The sequence below is a fragment of the Aphelocoma coerulescens genome, unplaced genomic scaffold, assembly GCF_041296385.1.
Source record: "Aphelocoma coerulescens isolate FSJ_1873_10779 unplaced genomic scaffold, UR_Acoe_1.0 HiC_scaffold_56, whole genome shotgun sequence".
Classification (NCBI taxonomy): domain Eukaryota; kingdom Metazoa; phylum Chordata; class Aves; order Passeriformes; family Corvidae; genus Aphelocoma; species Aphelocoma coerulescens.
Window position 1 is genome coordinate 742,006 of NW_027183905.1, and position 20,071 is coordinate 762,076.

Genomic DNA, 20,071 nt, shown 5'->3' on the forward strand with positions numbered 1-20,071 from the left:
ATCTACTCTGGTCATTATTTCCTTGTCAATTTGCTCTTGTGTTTCTAATTATTTTGTAATATTGGTTAGAGCTTGTCCCACAGTGTGGGCAGTTTGAATGGAATTAGTTAAAGCTGCACCAGCTGCAGAGGCTGTGCTTAAAACTATTACAGCAGAAATGATGGCAAAGATCAGTCAACCAAGAAATTTGCAAACTCGTTTCTTACTCTTTTGGATTTCCTCCTGGAATAATCGAGCCAATTGTGACAGTCCATCTTGTCCTTTCCGAGTCCGAGTCAGATTTACAGGTACCCAAATTTTCAGTCTTCTCTTAAATGGAAGAATAACAAAAAAGTTATTCACATCTTCATTGGTTACATATGATTTAAAGACAAAAAAATTAGCAAACAGTGATGCTCCTGGTCTGGGGTCAGTAGCTCTGACCCAGGAAGCTGTGACCGGTCCGGAGAGATGGTCCTGTGAGGAACCGTCTTCCCGAGGTCTAGTGTCTTCCCTCAGCCGTAGCCGGAGTGCCTTTGCAGAGAAGCTGTCAGCTCTTTAGTGATTCTCAGCTCATGATTCCCGCTCTTTGCTCTGCAAGGCAAACCCCAGGCCAGACCAGGAGAGAGACGGGAGGCTCGTATAGCAGTTCCGCATGGGGCAGCTTTATTAGCCTGCACCCCGCGAAGGGGAGGCCAGGCATGAGCTCTCTCTGCTCTCACAGGGGCAGAGGGCTAGATCATATAGGGATACAGGGGGTGGGTGTGAGAGGATAAAAGCCAATGGGTTACAAAGGATCTGCATAGGGTCTCCAAGAGGATCATGGGTCTGTCTTCTCTCGCATATCTGAAAGTGGTTGCCTTTCCGGGGGGATTCTGCTGGGAGGTTATGCAACCTCCTTATCAGCAGGCCTCCCTCCAGGGCAGGAGCTGGGCATATCCCCACACTTGGAGCAACTGGGACCATGTACGGGGCAAAAGGCATCATAGAGGGACTGACTGGGAGTGACTGGGTTCATACTGGAAGTGACTGGGGCTGTACCTGACTCCTACTGGGAGGGACTAAGAGTGAAAGGAACCATGCTGGGCATGACTGGGAAAAACTGGCACCATGCTGGGGGCAACTGGGATCTTATTGGGAGTGACTGGCAACATAAAAGCTTGTGTGGAGTTTTTATCCCGTGGCATTCCTGGGGAGCAGCGGCAGCTCCACGCCCCCAGCCTGGGGGGTGGGAGCAGGGGAACCGCTGGCAGCACCTTCGGGGCACAGCCGAGGGCTAGGGGGCTCCTCCCCCACTTCATTTTCTCTGCCCAATTCAAATCATCCCCTCCCATTCAAATCCCCTCCATTCACATCTTCTCCCCACCATTAAAGTTTCCTTGCCCCAATTCAACTTTTCTCCCCAATTAAGCCCTGAGGTCCCTCCCTGCCCCAGGCTCCTCCCGGCAGGACCCGGCCGGGACCTTCTGGAAACAGCAGCGTGAAGAGTTCCAAAATTCCTCATTACTTCCATCGATTTCCTTGGTTTCCGGGGCATTTTCCTGCGGCTGCTCTGGGCCATGGCTGAGGGGTCCCCTCGGGCTCCAGCCCCTTTTCAGCCCCTTTTTCCAGCTCTTTTCCTCAGCTGACCCAAAGCTGGCTCTGCTCAGGGGTCCCCGCGGTGCCCCAGGGAGGCCCCGAGGCCGCAGCGCGGTTCCCTCGGGCCCCTTGGAGCGTTTGGAATCTCCAGCTCTCAGCAATCGCTGTCCGTGGCATTCAATCCCCCCTGCAGGGTTTTTCCCCTGACCGGCTTTCTTTCCAGAGGGTTTTGTGGTTTCGCTTCGAGCCGGGGCCTGAGGGCACCAGAGCGGCCGCGGGTGCCGGGGCAGGAAGGGCTGAGGGGCAGCACCGCCCTACAAACCTCCGGGAGGGGGACAAGGACTGGAGGGGGCAAAGAGAGAATAAACACGAGATTTTAGAAAAAGAAAAAAGAAGTAAAATATAGATGATATCAAAAATGTAATAAAAAAGAACTCTGAAAAAAAGAAAGTAACAGCAGAGCTTCTTCTCCTGGGACTTTGGGTTTCTTGTCCAAGCTCCGAGCTGGGTGTGAGCCAGAAACCAGTGGCTTGGAGAGACATTGCTGCTGAAGGGCTTCCTATGGCCAGAACTAAAGTGTCGAGTATCAAGGAACAGCTTGAGGTTACAGAAGCGCCAGCGCTCCCGTTGGATTCCCTCGTTTGAAGCTGAAAGCGGAGCTCCATCTGTGACTCTGCTTTGTAAGGATTGAATGTAAAACTCCAACGCAATTCCCGTTTCCCTCCCTCCTCTGGCCAGCGGCGCACGGAGAAGGGATGGGAGTTTCGGTGAGTCCGTGCTTCCCCCTGAGGGACAGGAATCCTTGCCGTGTCCAGCGGGGGTCCCTCCGCAGCCGTGCGGTCACTGCCCGGCCCGGCCCTGAGGCGCGGGGCAGTCGCGGGGCAGCCGCGCTCCGGCCCCGTCAGCAGCAGCGCCGCTTCGTGCCGGGCAGGAGCGGCAGAAGGAGCCGGGCGGCGGCGGGGGCTGAATCCCGGCAGGAGGAGGAGGAAGAGGAAGAAGAAGAAGGGGCCAGGTCGGCCTGCGGTGTCCAATGGCCAGGGAGCAGCGGGGAGGCCTCGGGGAGCGGCGGCGGGCGGGGCTCTGTTGGAGCCGCCCCGAGGGGTTTGTGCCGCGCCGGGTCCCTGAAGGAGCCGCTCCGCGGGATGGGCGAGCTGGGAACGAAAGGAAATACAGAGAAGAGAATAAAATACAATCAAAGAGCCGCACCGAGACGCGTCTCCCCCGCCCGCGTCTGAAGGAGCTGCACCGAGGGACGGGTGGGGGGTGAATAGAAAAAAATCCAGAGAATGGAGTAAAATAGACTAAAAAGCTACACCTGGATGTCCCCGGCGCTCGGTGTCACTGAAGAGCCGCACGGCGGGACGGGCGCTGTCGGTGTGGCCAGAAGGGCAGCGCCGAGGGGGTGGCAGGTGTGAATGGAATAAAACATTGAGAATAGATTAAAATGCAATAAAAGAGCCGCAACCCGGGCTCTCCGCGGCCCCGTGTCAGTAAAAGAGCTGCCCCGAGGGACTGGCGGGGCGGCGGTAGAAGAGCTGCGGGGCGGGATGGGCACTGCCTAGGCTCGGAAGAGGCGCCCGAGGAGTCCCTGCCGGCCCGTGTCACTGAAGAGCTGCACCGAGAGAGCGGAGAGCAGCGGCGGCGGGGAAAGAGCCGCACCGGAGGGGCGTGGGATGGGAGGTGCGACCGGAATAATATAGAGGGAATAGAATAAAATATAATGCAAGAAACCGCACCGGGAGTGGCCGTGACACGGGGCTGCCCGTGACTGAAAGAGCCGCACCGAGAGACCGTCGGGGCAGCACCGGGGGCTTTCGGCCACCCCGTGTCACCGAAAGAGCCGCAGCCGGGGGGAGTTCTGGGGTCTCCTGGAGCCGCCCCGAGGGCTCTCGGCCGCCCCGAGTCACTGAAGGAGACGCAGCGAGGGACGGGCGGGGCGCGGCCCGGATCGAGCCCCTCCAGCTGCGCCTCGAGCGGCGACCCCGCGGGACCGCGCCGGGGCCGGGCGGCGGCGGCAGCCGGAGCCGGGAAAGCGGCTTGGAGCGGCGGAGACGAGCGGGGTGTTCCCGACCAGCTCCGCTCAGCCCTCGGGCACCGGGGGGTTCCGGGGGTTGTTCCCCACCAGCTCCGCTCAGCCCTCGGGCACCGCGCTGGGGTCGCCGCGCACTTTTCACCCCCGGCCGCCCCCACGGGCCGGGCCCCGCGGCTCCCGCTGCCGCCGCCTCGGCCCCACCGAGCCCAGAAACCACGAAAAATCGTTGCCATGCACTCAAAAAGCTTTTCGTGCGCAGCGATGGGTGCGGAGGGAGTCCTTATGAGCTCCTCTCCCCTCAGACCCTCCCGGGCACCACCGGGCATTAGCGCAGTTCCCGGGGCCGGGTCCCGGCCACACTTGGGTATTAAATCCGACAGATCTGAGGAGCGGGACAGCTCTAGAAACCAGGGCTTTGCCCTCGGGAGCTTGGAGCTGCACGAGGGGGATAAAGGATCCCCTGAACTCACCAATGCCCCCAGAAGCAGCTCTGGCCCCCTAAGAACAGGGCTGTATTTGGGAGAGGGAGGATGACTGGGATGGGGTCTGGAATGACACAAATACATGTTGGGATGAAGAAGTTTGGGTGATCCGGTTCCTGAGGAGGTTTTGGGGCAACCTGCAGTCCTTAGGGATGTGTTACTGGGAGGGGAGGCACACCTGGCTCTTGCATTTGGAGTGTGGCTCCACAGGGAAGGACATGAGAAGCCCATTTTAGGGTAGATCCTGCAGCCTTCCACCAGTTTTGGGGGGTTGTAAACGGCTCTGGGAGATTTCCTGGTCATTTTAGGAGGCGGAGGTGACCCCTTTTTTGGGAGGATCCTGATGCTTTCCTCCAGTTTGGGGGGCTCTAAATGGCTTGTGCTGGACCCACTTTTGTGAGTTCTGATGCTGCCCACCCATGCTCCGCACTGGTCCGGACTGGTGCTCCCAGTGCCGCATGGGGCAGGGCCATGGGGACCCCTCCACAGCACAGCGCGGCTGCTTTGGGGCTGGCAGCACTTGCCCGGCGCTGGCCATGGGGTGTGTGCTGGCAGCTGGAGCCGTACTGGTGGTACTGGTGGTGCTGGGAGCTCACGTGTCTGCGGGCCAGCAGTGGGTGTCTCAGGGGTGTGGTGGGGATGACAGGAAAATATTGAGAGAGGTGGGAAAAAGGGAGGAAGAGAGCAGAAAATCGGAGCTGGAATGCCCAGACCAGGAGTCCAGCCCAGGGGTCTCATGCCTGACTGCCCCCCAGAAAGTGGCTCCCACAACCCCTCACCCTGTCCCCAAAATCCCTTGGGATCCCCCACCCATCTCTGTATTCCCCCCTCCAAAATCTCCAGGCTCCTGCAGTGAGACCAAAGGGGTCCAAATCCCCAACTAGTGTGACAACAAGCCTCAAACTTTTTTCTCCACACAACAGTCTTGCCTCTTTTCCCCTTCCCGGCTTCCCCCACAGCAGCTGGGAGCAGCCAAGAGCCCAGCGCTGCCCCAGCCCGACCGGCCCCAGCTCCATCCCTGCTCCTCCCATGGGATGCGATGGGTTTGGGGGGAGGGGGCCAAGGGTGGGCACTGGGCCTGGGGGGAAGAGGAGCAGGGGTGGAGGAGGAGGGGGAGAAGGGATGGAAGGAGGGGAAGGAAGAGGAGGGGTAGAGGCAGAGCGGGAGCAGGAACAGGAGGAGGAAGAGGAGGCAGCCCGTGTGTCCATCGCTCCCCGTATCTGCAGCCCCCCTGCATTCCACAGGTTGCCTGTGGGACGGACTCAGGGTGGAGAAGTTCCTGGAGAACTGTCTGGTGGGAGGGAGCCCAGAGTGCAGCAGGGGAACGACTCCTGTCCCTGAGCAGCGGGAGAAGGCACCGGGGATGAACTGAGCATGGCCCCCATTCCCTGTGTCCTGCACTGCCGGGGTGGGAGGTGGAGCTGGAAGGAGGGATGGGTGGGAGGAAGAAGTTTGGAAGGGTCTTCTTCTACTTCGCATTACCCTTCTCTGAGTTTTTGGGAGTTTTCTGCCACAAATCTCTCCCCTCGTGCACTCAGCCAAAGGGGTTTGGGGCGGTTTTCCCTTTTTCGGGGAAATCAAAGCCATGCACTGATGCTCCGAATTAGGGGCGGGAGTAGCGAGGCCGCAGGGCTTCCCAAGGAGCCGGAGGCAGCCAACACGCAGGGCTGGGCAAGTCGGGCCGGGAGCAGCGGAGAGCTTTGTTTCCCTTCCCAGCTGAATGGCGGCTCGGGCCGGGCCCGTTCCAGGGCTGTTCCTCAGCTGCGGCTTTCCCCTCACGCAGCCCGGGGGGCGCTGGGAGCGCGGGGCGAGGCTGGGCCGTGTGCAGAGCCCGCCCCTCGCTGCGATTGGGCGGTGCTGCCGTCAGTCGTGGTTCTGGCGCGCTGATTGGTCGGAGCGGGGAGCAGCCCGGGCCCGGAGCCGCCGGCAGGGCGGCCGTGGCGCAGCAGAGGCGCCATTGGCGGAGCGTCTGTGCGGGCCCGGGAGCGGCGGCGGCGGCCGGAGCCCGGTGAGGCGGCGGCGGAGCTCGGAGGCGGCCCCAGCGCAGGTGGGAGCCGCGCTCGGTTCTGGCGGGGCTCGGCGCTGGCTGCGGGCGGAGGGGGCGGCAGGGGGCTGGGGCGGGTTCGTTGTGCCGTGTGGGCGCCGTGTTCGCCCTGGCGTGAGGGCGCTGCGGGAGCGGCTGCCCGCGCTCTCCTTGCCGCTGCTGCCTCGGCAGGAGCCGGTGCCGGAGCAGCGCTGGCTCGTCCCGGCTGCTGTGGGTAGGACAGAGGTGGCTGCCCCGTCGGCGGGAGTGTGCGGGAAAGTTCCCGTGGCCAGAGGTTTGTGTCCCCAGAGGAGCCGGAGGAGTCCTGTAAAAGGAACTTTATTCCTGGAGCAAGGGAGAGGCCACGGGGCATTTCCCGTGGGCTCTGTCCAAGTGTTGGAGGACGCAGCCTCCTTTTTATGCCGATGTTCCCGGGCCGCATCTCCGTGTCGCTTTCCCCAGTGGCTGAGGTCTTGGAAGGTACAGACTTCCCGATGCGCCTGCTGCATGTGCCCCTTAATGTGCACCCCCACTTTGTATAACATCCGATAATCATGGCTCTGTTAAGGCTTTGATCTTCTTCGGGAAGTTCAGGAATTTAGTGGGACCTTGGCTGAGCATCAGTTCGTGCCAATTAGTAACATTTTCTAAGACTGATGGTTTCTGCCCTTACTTCATTATCTCCAAGTCCCTGACCCTATCTCCAATGGGATTCACACCATCTGCATGCAAAGAAAAGTTCGGGTTTTTTTCCTTTTAATCCCCACTCTTTTTATTTTCTCAGTACTTCTCTTTACAAACTTTAAAAATGCCTTAATCGGTTGTTCCTAGGCCGCCTTTGGTTTTGGGATTATTCTCAGTGACCTCATTCTGTGTCCTTTTGTGGCCGTTTCTGGGTCAGGAGGCCTGGCTGCCACCTGCATGCCCTTGATCCCCTGCTGAATGAGCTGCACTGAGCAAGGTGTGGTGCATGGTAAAAAGGTGAGAGTTGCTGTAGCACCTGAGAGGAGAAACAGCATTGGTTTAACCCATGGTCTGCCAGGGAACCACAAAAATGTGTCCCCTTCCAATCCTTTCCACGTTTGGAGCGGTACATGAGCTGCTTTCTTATTTTCTTTGTTATCTGTTTCACCACTTTTCCTTTGCCATCTCTTTTTCAAGAGCAGTTTGAGTCCTTTAATTTTCCACAACCTCCTGGTCCTTCTGCTGAAAGAGAATCTGATGCCATCCCAGGGTGAAATGTGGCGTTGCTCATGGGAGTGGATTGGTGGCTGAGAAGGTCAGGAGCTGGAGCTGTGGGCTTGGTTATGATTTGGAGGACAGCTTGTAATCTAATGATGCATTGAAATGATCAGTGGGTTCTCTGGCACCTGGTATGAATTCGTTCGGGTTCCCAGGGGCTGCTCCATGGTGTTGTAGGATTTGTTCTGGTGGCCGTTCATCTTTTCCCCATTTTTGGGCGCTCCCAAAAATGCCAGGGATGCATCAATTGACCGCTTTTCTCTGATTAAATCATCACATCCTTGGATTCCCAAGTGATTTCGCTGAACTTGTGGCAGCAAAAGCAGCCCAGTGGTCAAACCCACCCTGTATAACCCAGACAGTGCCAGCAGATGTTGGAGTGGGGAGGGGGATGATTCCCCCCCGCTTTTTTGAGTGAAGTTCTCCCAACATTCTCCATTTGCTGTTTTCCTTTGCAGCTTCAGGGATTTCTGTTGCAGAGTCAGAGATGCTCAGTGTGGGCTCTGCCTTTAGCGATGCAAATTCCGTCTGTGCAGGGAGGCAGAGCTTGGGGTGAGGGGCAGAGGGAATCAGCCCAATTCCTCTGGCAGGCGAGGAGAGCCTGGGACATTGTGCACACTTCCGCCAGCAGAGTTAATTTGCATTTCTAAAGCTCCTCTGCTGGCTGCCTGGAAGGAAGTTTGTCTTCCAGGGCAGCCATCAGGTGCCTCCCACATGGCCCCACTGAATGAGCTTTTTATCTTTTTTGCAGGGGGTTCTTAAAAATTAAAAAAAATAAATTCTATTATCTGTCATTAGCAGCTTCCACCACAGCTTTTTTTTTTTTTAGCTGATTTTGTTGGGTGCCGTATGTTCAATGTTCCACTCCTGTTTGGGAGCTTGATCCATAGTGAAATGAGCTATCTGAGGTTTCTCCGGTTAGATGTCCTGCTGTGGTAGGCATTAATTATTCTTAGATATGCAGCAGGAGATGGGCCCTGCTATATTTAATAATTAAATTTGCAGACAGCATAAGAGTAAAACAGATGAGGAAGAGTTAACAAGCCCCAAAAGCAAGAGGGTCGTGCTAAATCCATGACTTGGAGAGAGATTTCAGGTGGGATTGTGTAAGGAAGTTAGCTCGATTAGAATGTCATAGGGAGGAAATACTTTTTGTGCCTCAGGAGTCTCAGTTTTTCAATACAGGTCACCTATGGCTCTCCAGATAATCTGTTCAGAGCTGTAAGCAGTAAAGCCTTATATAAGAAATATAAAAATAAATAGAAATATACTTTTCTTACATGCATTTTGTTCAATGCAAAGTCACTGTCACAATAGATAATTGAAGGTGTGGTATTAATTTTAAATACACTTTCACAGAAATTATTTTAAGGGTCTCCTTTAGAGCTCTTCTAGTTTTGCAAAATGCAACCTAAACGTGAACATCGAAAAACCCATACTAAAATTTTGCCATCACTAACAGCCCCGCACACAAATAAAGAAAAAATCCAAACTAATAAAAATTTTTGCTACTTCTTCTCCTAAAATTAAAAATTGATTGTCACGCCCTGGCCCAAACCCACCTGACAATATCACAGTAGGATTATTGATATTAGGAAAAAACATTCTAATGGTGTAATCTAGTCACACCCAGCCCAGAGTGTGAGTGTAACTGAGAGCCAGAGTGGAATTCTCCCGCTGTCTCCCGCAGCAGCTGTGGCGAGTGCAGGCACAGAAAGCTCTGAAGCTCGCCCGGTGCCAGCGAGGATTGGCCCCCAGTGCCTGGAGATGCCAGAGGAGGTGCCCAGCCAGACAATTTCAGCAGAGGATCTGTGGGCAGCCCCCGGGGCTTGCCCCGCTGTGGAGCCCTGGCTGCTGCTGCGGCCCCTTCTGTGCAGGGGCAGTGGCGGCCTGGCCTGCTCCTCCTGCAGCCGGGGAGTGCAAATCCGCGGGGCTTCCGAGAGCTTGAGGCGAGGCTGAGGGGTCCCCCCGTGTTCAGCTGTGCTGGCGGCTGTTTCTGTGCTCGGGGACACTTGGAATGGGCCACGCCCTTGGCCACCAGTGGTGCTTCTTTGCACTCCTCAGGCAGGACCCGATATCCTGGTTGGATGTTGTGGGCAGCAAAGTCCCAAGGCAGGGTCTGTGCCGGCTGAGCTTCCTGTGGAAGAGATTTCACCAAAGACAGGATTCTGGCCACAGACTGCTTGAAACAGACATCCCTTATCTCCACCCCCCACTAGGTCAGAATGAGCAGGGTGAGGAATTGCAAATATCAATTCAGGGGAGATAACTGAATATCCGCCCTGGGTCTGGCTCTTCTTCTTGCCAAAGCCAATGGCAAAAGCTGTACTCGTGGCATCTTGGTTTCTCTCAGCAGCTTCAGAATGTGTATTTTTATTTCCCCATTCATTCTTTATACCTGACTCGAACTCTGGGGGTGCCAGGGCGTTTGGAGGTCGCACTGTGTTCCTAAAGCAGCCAGAACGGCCTGAAGGGTCATTCCTGTAAAATGAGTTCCCCTGTCTGAGTCTATTGCTTCCACAATCCCATATCTTGGAACTGTTTGTTCCAAACATGCCTTAAGAACTGATGCAGGGATTGCTGAAGCAGTCGGAAATGCTTCTGCCCCGCTGTGAGCTGCCATGCTGTTAGCAGAAGATATTGAAGCCTTCCTGCTCAGGGCATTTCAGTGCCAGGCTCTTCCAGGCACCCCCAGCTCGGCCCTTTGAGCTGAGCATGCGGGCGCTGAGCTGCGCTTTGTCTCCTTCCCTTTCCTTAAGAGCAGCGTGTCTTGTCACTCTTTTCCCTTCTGCTGCCCTTGCAGACCCATCCCTAAACACCTTTTCTCCCTCAGGCCAGGGAATGTCTGGTAAATCTCTCCTAGGCCGGCTCTGGAGCTCTGTCACTTGACTGCAGCCATGGGTTTCTTGCCAGCCCCGTGTCCAGGGCTGTTCAAACAGGAGGCTGGGTTCAACCCTTGCCCTGTCCTCAACTCTGAATCCTCCTGTTCCATCCAACAAGTTTCATTCTGTAAGAACCGAGGGCTGCTCATCCATTTAGAGGCTCCTTTGGTTAACAAAGCTTTACCTTGATGCCAGGCTTGAACAGAGATTCTGCTGCTGTCAGTTTTCAGGCCTCAGTTCCCATTAAAGCCAGGGCTGCACAATTCTGCAGACAATGAGGCCACTCTCTGGCCACTGGGTGAAACATTTGAGCCCAGGAATTCCTTTGGCATGGCCCTGATTAACATCCACATGCAATTCAAATGGTTTTTCCCTGTCTGGGAGGGCCAGGGCAGGAGGCTCAGTTAATCTGCTTTTGAAGCCTTGAAAATTGTGCTTTCCTTCTGGTGTCCATGATGGGGTTTCTTGCCTGGCAGGAGAGGAGTGTTGTAGGGAGAGATGCCTGGCTCCAGAAGCGCTGCCTTTAGCAGGGACTCAGTAAGAGGCTTTAACCCCTTCCTTGCCTCCCTTGGAACAGGGTATTGCTTTTAGACACCACTTGTCCTGGTTGCTCCAAAGGAATTTGGAGAGGCTCCATATCTGATTTTCCCTATTTCCCTGGGGCTGCCCACACTTCTGAGTTCCCTTCAGCAGAGGCCTTCGAAGATATTTGACACCAAGGTCCAGCAGCGTTAGCCTCTGTATCTCCTTTGACAGTATGAATTTGCATTCCCACTTCAGCCACCAAATGCCTTCCCAGTAAATTACAATCACAATTAGGAGCAAACAGAAATTGATGCATTTTGAATCCATCTCCCAGATCTACTGATAGTGGTTGAATAAAGCACACCTGCTCATTTTTCCCACTTATTGCCTGAATAATGAAAGAACTTCTTGACAATTTCCCCCTTAAGTCTCAGATTCAGAGTGGATCGAGAGGCCCCTGTGTCTCTCAGGAGTGGCCTCGTCTCGATCCAGACGCGCCCTGAATGTTCTCAAGGGCTCTGGTGCGGTGGGTCCCTGGTCTGCTGGGAGCTCTGCCAGCCCTGACAATCCATGTCCATCAGGGGTGGACTTGCTGGTGCTGAGGGTGCTGCTGTCTGTGCTTGCAGTGTCCTTCTGGCCTGCAGATGGACCCCTGATTCCTTGCCAGGGGCTGTTTGGGTGGGCTCTGCCGTGCCGAGGAGGGCAATGCCTGTGCCAGGTGCTTGTGGCCGCCGCCGTCCCCTGGGTGCTGGGGCCCCCTTGGGCCCTGCGGTTCATCCCTGGGGGGCTGTAGAAACTCTGCCATGGCCTTTGCCTTCACCTTGGCCTTTTGCTCATCCCTTCTTGCATTGCCCTGCTGAGCCTTTCTGGCCAAGTGCTGCAGGGGCTTCTTGTGCCTCTCCTGCAGCCCCCTCAGTGCCCGTGGGTGCTCATCCTCTGACAGCTGCTGAGCTTTCTGCAAAATCATTCGTTTCTCCAGTGACCCAAACAAGATCGGTAAAAGAAAATCCTGATCCTTCCACATCCTGCAGTCTCCTGGGGGCCGGGGGCCACTGCCGGCCCTGCCTGGGGTGTGTTGGGGTCAGGCAGTGCCCGGCGCTGAGCCCCGGCTGCCCCACAGCCCCGGCCCGGCCCCACAGCTCCCCACAGGCCCCCAGCCCGTGCTGCCCTGTCCTGCTGCTCCCCACCACAGAGAAACACCCTGATATCCTGAGCTCCTTTTTCTTCCCTGTCCTGGAAACTGGGGATACAAAAAATCTGGATCAGCTTGCAAATTTTGAGGATAAGATGGTGCTGAAAAACATCCCAGTCCTCACTTTTTTCCCGTCCTCCTGTTTTCCATCTTCCTTTTTTCATTTCTTACCAGACACATTCCTCCTGCTGCTGTTTGCCTTAACCATATTCTTGCACACTCCCTTCAACCAATCCCTTCCCAGCACACCAACACCATCCATCCCCTGTTGCTGAGACCCCTTCTCAACTTCCCTTTTTACCCGTGCTGGGTGTCCATGTCCTTAATTAGCTCTGGGAGAGTGTGCAAACTGCCTCAGCATTGTCCCCTTTTGTATAGGAAACGATGTCCATGGTTCTGTTCAGGCTTTGTTGTTGTTCTGGAAGTTGAGGAATTGAGCAGGAGCTTGGCTGAGCAGCAGTGTGTGTCAGTCAGTGCCATTTTGTGGAGCTGCTGGTTTGTGCTGTCACTTGCTTGTGTGCACGTGCGTGTGGCTGTGTCCGAGCAGATTCAGAGCATGTGTTTGTAAGGAGGCGTTGGTGTTGTTGGTTCGCTGGGGGTGCCCGGTTTTCGGGACATCCCCCCTGGAGCAGGGTGTCCCCCCTTGGTGCAGGCGCGGCCCTCAGGCAGCGCTCAGCCAATCAGAAGGCGCGGCGCTGGTGACTCAGCAGTTGCCAGGCAGAGCCGCAGCGCCCGGCGCTCCCCAGCTGGAGCCCACGTGTGGCCCGGCCTTGGCGCCCCCCGCCAGGGGAATTTGGGGAGGTGGGAGGGGGGGAGCGCCAAGGCCGGGCCGGGCCGTGCTGTGCTGGCAGAAGTGGCTGCGGCGGGGGCCGAGTGCGGGCAGGAGCGGCCGAGAGCCCAGCGCTGCCCCAGCCCGAGCTGCCGCAGCTGCATCGCTGCTCGTGCTGTGCGATCCGAGAGCTCTGGGGGGCAGAGCGAGCCAGGGCTGGGTGCTGGGCCTGGGGGGAGGAGGAGAAAGGCTGGAGGGTTAAAGACCAGAATGGTGAAAGGATGCCCGTGGGAGCAGCAGGTGGGATTCTGCAGGAGAAGGAGTAGTGTGAAGGAGTGTGAGGAAGAGTAGGGATAGAGGAGGAGGTGGAGGATCAGGAAGAGGAGGCACCCCAAGGTTCCATCACTCGCTGTATCTGCAGCCTCCCCCCAGCCCCAGGAGCATTGCCCCCTCATCCAGCAGGTGATCAGGGAGGTTCCATGATTTTCCCGGGTGTGAATCTTGGTGTTTCTGAGGTTTATTGGGCTACATGTTGGTGCTTTGGGTTTTTTTGTGGGGGTTGAATGTTTACATTTTGGGGGGGGTTATTTGAGTCATGATGTTTTTGGAGTTTTGGGTCTGTGTCTTGATGTTTGGGGGACTTTTGGTCTGAATCTTGGTGTTTTGAAGGTTTTTACAGACACAGAATGCCCAGTGATGGACCTGGGCAGGAGGAACCCCCAGCCCATGGCGCTCACCCCTTGTTTCTCCCCCCAAACCAGGATTTGTCATTCCCAAGCTGTGGCCGGATGGAGGAGGAGGAAAAGCCCCGGAGATGCCGCAGGAGGAGGGGCTGCAAACGCAGCCCCCAGAGATCCAAGGAGGAAAGAGCCCCCCTGTGCCGGGAAGGGGGCCGGAGATCCAGACGGAGCTCGGAGCTGGGGGAGAAGCCTCAGGGCAGGAAGAAACCCCACAAGTGCTTGGACTGTGGGAAGGGCTTCAGCATGAGAGCCAGCCTGATCCGGCACCAGAGGATCCACACTGGGGAAAAGCCCTATGAGTGTGGGGAATGTGGGAAGAGCTTCAGCCGGAACTCCAGCCTGAGGGATCACCAGAGGATCCACACTGGGGAACGGCCCTATGAGTGTGGGGAATGTGGGAAGAGCTTCAGCCAGAGCTCCAGCCTGAGGAATCACCAGAGGATCCACACTGGGGAACGGCCCTATGAGTGTGGGGAATGTGGGAAGAGCTTCAGGGACATCTCCAGCCTGATTCAGCACCAGAGGATCCACACTGGGAAAAAGCCCTATGAGTGTGGGGAATGTGGGAAGAGCTTCTGCCAGAGCTCTGCCCTGATCCAGCACCAGAGGATCCACACTGGGGAAAGGCCATATGAGTGTGGGGAATGTGGAAAGGGCTTCACCAACAGCTCCCAGCTGATCCAGCACCAGGTGATCCACACTGGGGAACGACCCTATGGGTGTAGTGAATGCGGGAAGAGCTTCTGGCGGAGCTCCATCCTGAGGGAACACCAGCGCACCCACACTGGGGAACAGCCCTTTGAGTGTTCTGAGTGTGGGAAGAGGTTTCGGAGGCGGTCTGATCTCCTTGTACATCATCGCATTCACACGGATGAGAGGCCCTTCCGCTGCCCCGACTGCGGGATGGGCTTCAAACGCAACTCCCACCTCATCATCCACCGGCGCATCCACACCGGGGAGAGGCCCTACGAGTGTTCTGAGTGTGGGAAGAGCTTCTCTGTGAGGTCTAATTTAACCCAACACCAACGGAGGCACCGCTAAGGGAAGCTCTGCGAGTGCCCCGAGTGCGGGAAGAGCTTTGTTCGCTGCTCCAGCTCCATCCCCCGTGGGAGGATCGGCGTTGGATGATCCCCAGTGACCCCCGTGGGGCAGAGCCCTGGTGACCCCCGTTCCGGGTGATCCCCGCTGGGTGGGGGGAAGGTGTTGGAGAGATTTCTTTGCCTTCTCCTTGTGCTGCTGGGATTTGGTTGGTAATAAATTCCCTCCCTGTGCCCAGGCTGGGTTTGTTGTGCCAGTGCCAGTTGAAAGGGTTCAAATCATTGTACCTGTGCAAGTATAAGGTACAGGGTAAAAGTTAGCAAATATTGGCCACAAACTTAAGGCACAGAATGTAACTTGGCAAGAAATAGGGAAGAAAACTCGCAGCAATGATGAACAAAGCTTGCTGAGACCAGTCAAGAAACTGCAGAAGCAGCCAACGAGAGACTGCGCCTGCCTAGGAAAGAAAGGTGAAAAGTGCAAAGCAAGGAAGACTGTGGCAGCTGGGGAGGTGATGGGGGTCAGGAGGAATTTTTATTACGTCCCCGAGTAGGAACCCCTTTCCACTCCCCTTCATCCACCAGGTCTTCTCCCTCAGCCTGATGGTGAGAGGCCTGGGAGTGCTCTGACTGCTGGGGGACTTCTCTCAGGGATGGAAGGGTGAAACTCCACCAGTCTATTTCCCTTTCTCTAATGATCCTTAGTCTTTCCACTTCCTCCTTAAGCTCGGCCACCAGGGAAAGGAGATCGTTCACCTGTTCACACCTCAGGCAGGTGTCTTTGACAGCGTCCCCTGGTGCTACTGCCAGGCTCAAACACTCCTCACAGGAAGGGGTCTGGACAGACGTGTCCTTCTGGGAGGGTTCTGTTTGACTGGGTACACTTTTAGTGGCTGGAGCTTTTGATCGTGTGAGGACCATTGCTGAAAAAACCCAACCAACCAAATCTCAACACAAAAACAAACTACAAACCCCATGGGCAGGAGAACACCCACAGCCCTGCCCTCTGAGACATGCCACGGTCCTGTTTGCCCGCTCCTGTTCCCTGTGCTCCCCGGAGCCCTTTTTGAATCCAAGCGCTGCTGGCCGGAGGAAACCCCGCCCTACATGGGGTGTCACCCCCTTTGCTCTGCCCTCAGAGCTCTTGAGTCGCCAGCGGCCGCAGCCCCTCCCTGTGGCCTCAGGCTCGGCCAGGACCCCAAGCTCTGTCCCCGCGCTGATTTTTGGGGGGGTCGTGTGTCCCCCCCAGCCCTGCTGTCACTTTGCCCCCTCCCAGCTGCTCCCAGTGTTCTTAATAAAGCTTCCCAGTTTGCCCCGGTCATGTTTATTGTGGAGTGGTGGGGAGGGACTTGGGGGGGCTATGATAGGGGGCGGGCAAAACCCAGGGATGGATTGGGAATAGGGACCCTTGTGTGTCCCTCACGTGTCACTCTGCAAATCCCAAGGCAGCACCCAGCGATCCCCAAAAGGCGCACCAGGAACCCCCTAAGAGGAAGGAGTGGGAGAAAGGATGGAGAGAAGCAGGCAGAATTAGGATGGAGGAGGAGCAGGACCCTTCCCAACTCAATTTGGGGTTCCGATCCCTCCTTTCCCTCAATTCAGGCAGCTCCTGGCAGCTTTTTTTCTGGGAGGAATCCCTGAGTTTTGGGATTTTTGGGGTGCAGTTTTGGCAGGGGACAGCTCTGTCTGGCTCTCCCCTCCCTCTTGTGGCCTCTCAGCTGCCCCCGACACCCTGGGGGTGCTGGGATTTCCTTCCTGGGGACAAGGACGTTCATTCCCTTCCAGGAGCCCAATGCTGGCTGGGGGTCCAGCTCAGGGGGTCCTTGAGCAGCTGCCCCAGAACCTCCGCCAGGGTCTCCCAGCGCAGCCGGAGCCGCTCGGCCTGGGGTCCCCAAAGCCCTCAGCAAGCCCCAAGTCCCTCCCAGGAACCCTCAAACCCAGCATCCCCCACATCGCCTGCAAGTTCCCCCCATGGCACCAGCCATGGCCACGTCCCCACATGCCACGGGCCCTGTCCCACCATGTCCCCACCCATGTCATTGTTTCCTACGTCTCCATCCACGTCTGTGTGTCCCCATGTCACCACCTGTGTCTCAGTTCAATTTCTTTATTTTTGTAGCTTTGTCAAGGCAGACATAAAAGCCACACTAGTCATAGTCCATAGTCAAGAAAGGTAGAAAGATTTTTTATTTTCTCTACTGCTATTTTTATAACCTCTTCACAATGGCTGTGGCCTAATTTAAGATTGGCTGCTTAGCAAACAATGACAGGGCTGTCTAACAATGACCATTCAGGCAGTAAAACAATCAGCTATACAAGCAAAAGTATATTGCTACATGTTATCCACAAGTTCTTCCTTGTACACTCTCAATATCCCATAACAAGAACATCCTCCCCTTGTGTCCAGAACATCTTCTCTCATTGATTATCTTCTTGGCCTTCTCTGTGGGTTTTACTAAAGCTGCAGAATTTCACTGTAATATTCTCACAGGTAAACTCTGACTGGTTTCAGGTCTGACTCTGTGAGATTGTCAGTCCAGCTGCCAATCTCCTCAGGTCCCCCTTTTTTTTGTATTACAAAGGCAGAATTTATTGACTTTTGCAGGGCCCTTTGCAAAAAAGACAATAAACACGGCACAATGAGCAGGATGCAAAAAATAACCAATAGGATCAGGCATCCAATTTTAAGTAGATTTTTGATTTATTTTGCAATTTGCTAATTTCCAAACAATTGAGTTAATCAAATTTTGATTTTTCTCACAATTTTGACACACTTGTTTCTAATTCTTTAATGTGGGCATGAATAGATTTTGAAGGATCAGACAAATTCATACAACATATTCCATCGAAATCCTCACATCCATGTCCATGTGCTAGCAATAAAAAATCACTAGCAGGTCTCTTTTGCAGTGTAGCGTGCCTTACTGAACCAACATCTTTTAATAATCTCGCTAAAGCAAGCAAAGTGGCATTAGTCTGCCGAGCTAGCCAACATCCTAACTTTCTTAACAGTCCCAGTGCTTTAGCAGATGCTATTTGTGGAGAAAGGAAGGAAACAGCCCCTCGAGTACCTGGCGGCCAAAATTTGGAGTTGTCATTGCAATCAGGGGCAAATGCATGGGTGCTGTGTTTTCCCCTCCGTGGTTTATGCTGTAAAATCATAGATGTGTCAGGATTACAATGAGAGTCGTCCTAAGCTGCAAGGACCTCCCTTGATGTGTGACAGAATCGCAGCCCATGCTCGGTCTCCACCAATAAAAAACACCCCTGGTGGCAAGGCTAGAGGAAGAGTAGTAGAGTGTGAAATACGTGGTGAACTGAATTGCACCATGTAGATACAAAAATGCTGCTAGCAAGGATTTTCTTGCTATTTTCTAAGTCCGTGAGAGACTTTTCTCTCTCACAGAAGAGGTAGCAGGGAATGTAAACAACCAAGCCACCTGCAGCCTTGAAAAGTCTTGTTTATGGTATAGTAGAAAAATATTTTGACAATGGATGTTTTAGGATTTTAGCCAATCACCCCAAGGGGTGGCTGGCCCTTTGTCCAATTAGACTATGAAGAAAAAAGTCTATAAAAGAGTTTGTAAAATAATTAAAGAAATCAATTTTGCTGCACAATTCCTGCCTGCTGGATCTTCTCTCCTCCTCCTCCCTATGGCTGCGGGACACGGTGCTATACCGTAGGAACCAGGCCTGCGGGAATATTTGGTGGTGCCCGACATGATCTGCACTCTCTGACGTGTCCTGCTGTTGCGAGCTAAGCTGAATTTCTCTAGAGGTACGCTGTTCCCCTTCCCCCCCCGGGACCGGGAGGTCCAACAGGACTGAGAAATGGCAAACAGCGGCTCACAAACTGATGCTGTGGTAATGGTCTGGAAAGGTGTGTTTAGTATAATGCACATTCCTGAGAACTCAGTTCAGGAATTACTAGATTGGGCTACCTTAAAAGGGATTTCCATGTACAGAGATACTGCCCTGGACTTTGCCTTATGGCAGGAACTTGGCTGTGCTGTCCAACACGAGCTCCCGTCTGGGGACTCAGCAGTGTTAGAATTATACAAAACCTGGCGTTCGTTATTTTTTCTGCTGACAGACCTTGACTGTAGCAGCAGAGCTGGCTCACCTATTTCAGTGATGAGTGACAGAGGTATGTCCGAGGGGGACCCCGCTGACCGGGCTTCTGGGGCAAATGATGGTGGATTCGGAAAAATTCCCCCGGCTCCACAGGCAGAGCCTGCGCTGCCTCACCCTGCACAATTGCAGGACTCCGCAGCCCCCAGGGACCCCGCGCCGACAGAGGTGGGGGGGTCGGGGCAGCAGGAGGGCGCACAGCCTGCCTTGCCGCTAAGCTCGGTGGCGGCCACAGCTTATCAGGGGTCGCAAATTAGCGGCTTAGCGAATTGGACCCCCAGAGCGGCTCCTACCCTGGTTACGTATGCACCTGAATCTAACTTCTTCGCTGGCGTAGCGCCAGGCGAGACTGCACCTAGACTCCCTGGGTGTGGTCAGCTGCCCTCCTTGGTGCTGGACTATTCTGTGCAGTCGCAGAACGGAGCCATTGACTTTTTAATACAGCATCTGCCTTTGCTGACAGAGTTACCGAACATATCCCAAACGTTGGAGGATCAAGTTCAGCTTGCTACTAGTGCAGATGCCAGAGCCGCCCTGCTGTGTGGGGCGTGCTAAGCCCGCTCCGCCAGCACCGCCCGCGCCGCCCGCAGGAGCCGCGGCTCCAAACCAGGAAGCAGCGTGGCCAGCAGCGAACCCGGAAGTAGTGCTGCCGCGGGAAAACCCAGAAGCGGCGGCGGCTGCAGAGCAAGGGCCAAGTGGCGCCAGGCACGGCTGTAGCCCTGGAGACAGCGGTAGCAGCTCCAATACCGGCTCGGTCGGGACCGGCCTAGATGTCCTCCCTTAAAGAAGCTGCTGTTCAAACTGCAGCACAGCCAACTGCAGTCTGTGCTGTCCTGGCTCTAGCGAACTTAGCCAAAGTGCCCCTCTCTGTCCACCTCTGTTCGCTCCCAGCACCTCAGAGTTGCCTTTTCCTGATGACTCATCATCAGGCAGTGAGGCAGATGAGGTTCTGGCCCCAGGTCGTCAGGCGGCTGTAGCCGCGCGGCGAAGAAAAAGGCTGCGCCAGTCTCGCCCCTGGACCTTTCAGGACTTCACGGTAATAGTGTGTCCAACCCATTATAATCGCTTCTTAGAGTCAGTTAAGATGTGAGGATTGGAGGAGGGTGACGAGGTTATTGGAAACACTTGGAATGCCAAATAGATCTGAGGATTCTGGGGGTAACCGGGAAGCTGTTAAACTTCATCCACAGGCTGTGCCAGAAGTTCAGGATGGTAGTGATTCCCCAAAAGGGGAGATCCAAGCTTTCCCAGTGTATAAGGCTCTCCCAAATTCAGGTGAGAGTGATAAGCATGAGGTAATTGCTTGGAAAGTTACCCAGGACCTGCAGTCCAAGGTGGCACAATATGGGCTAGGTTCTGCTAAAGTTATGCAGATAATAAAGGTGATAAATACAGATTTGCTTTCTCCATTTGATATCAGACACTTAGGTCAAATTCTATTTTAACCTGTACAATTTAC

General features: G+C 55.2%; 1 protein-coding gene across 1 annotated transcript; it reads left to right on the forward strand.

Moving 5' to 3' along the window:
- Window positions 1-5,992: 5,992 nt before the first annotated feature.
- On the forward strand, window positions 5,993-15,794 carry LOC138101871 (zinc finger protein 211-like). The gene is made up of 2 exons (XM_068999627.1): window positions 5,993-6,118; window positions 13,466-15,794. The coding sequence occupies exon 2, from the start codon at window positions 13,493-13,495 to the stop codon at window positions 14,483-14,485; it is 993 nt and encodes a 330-aa protein (XP_068855728.1). The 5' UTR covers window positions 5,993-6,118; window positions 13,466-13,492; the 3' UTR covers window positions 14,486-15,794.
- The last annotated feature ends 4,277 nt before the right edge of the window (window positions 15,795-20,071 follow it).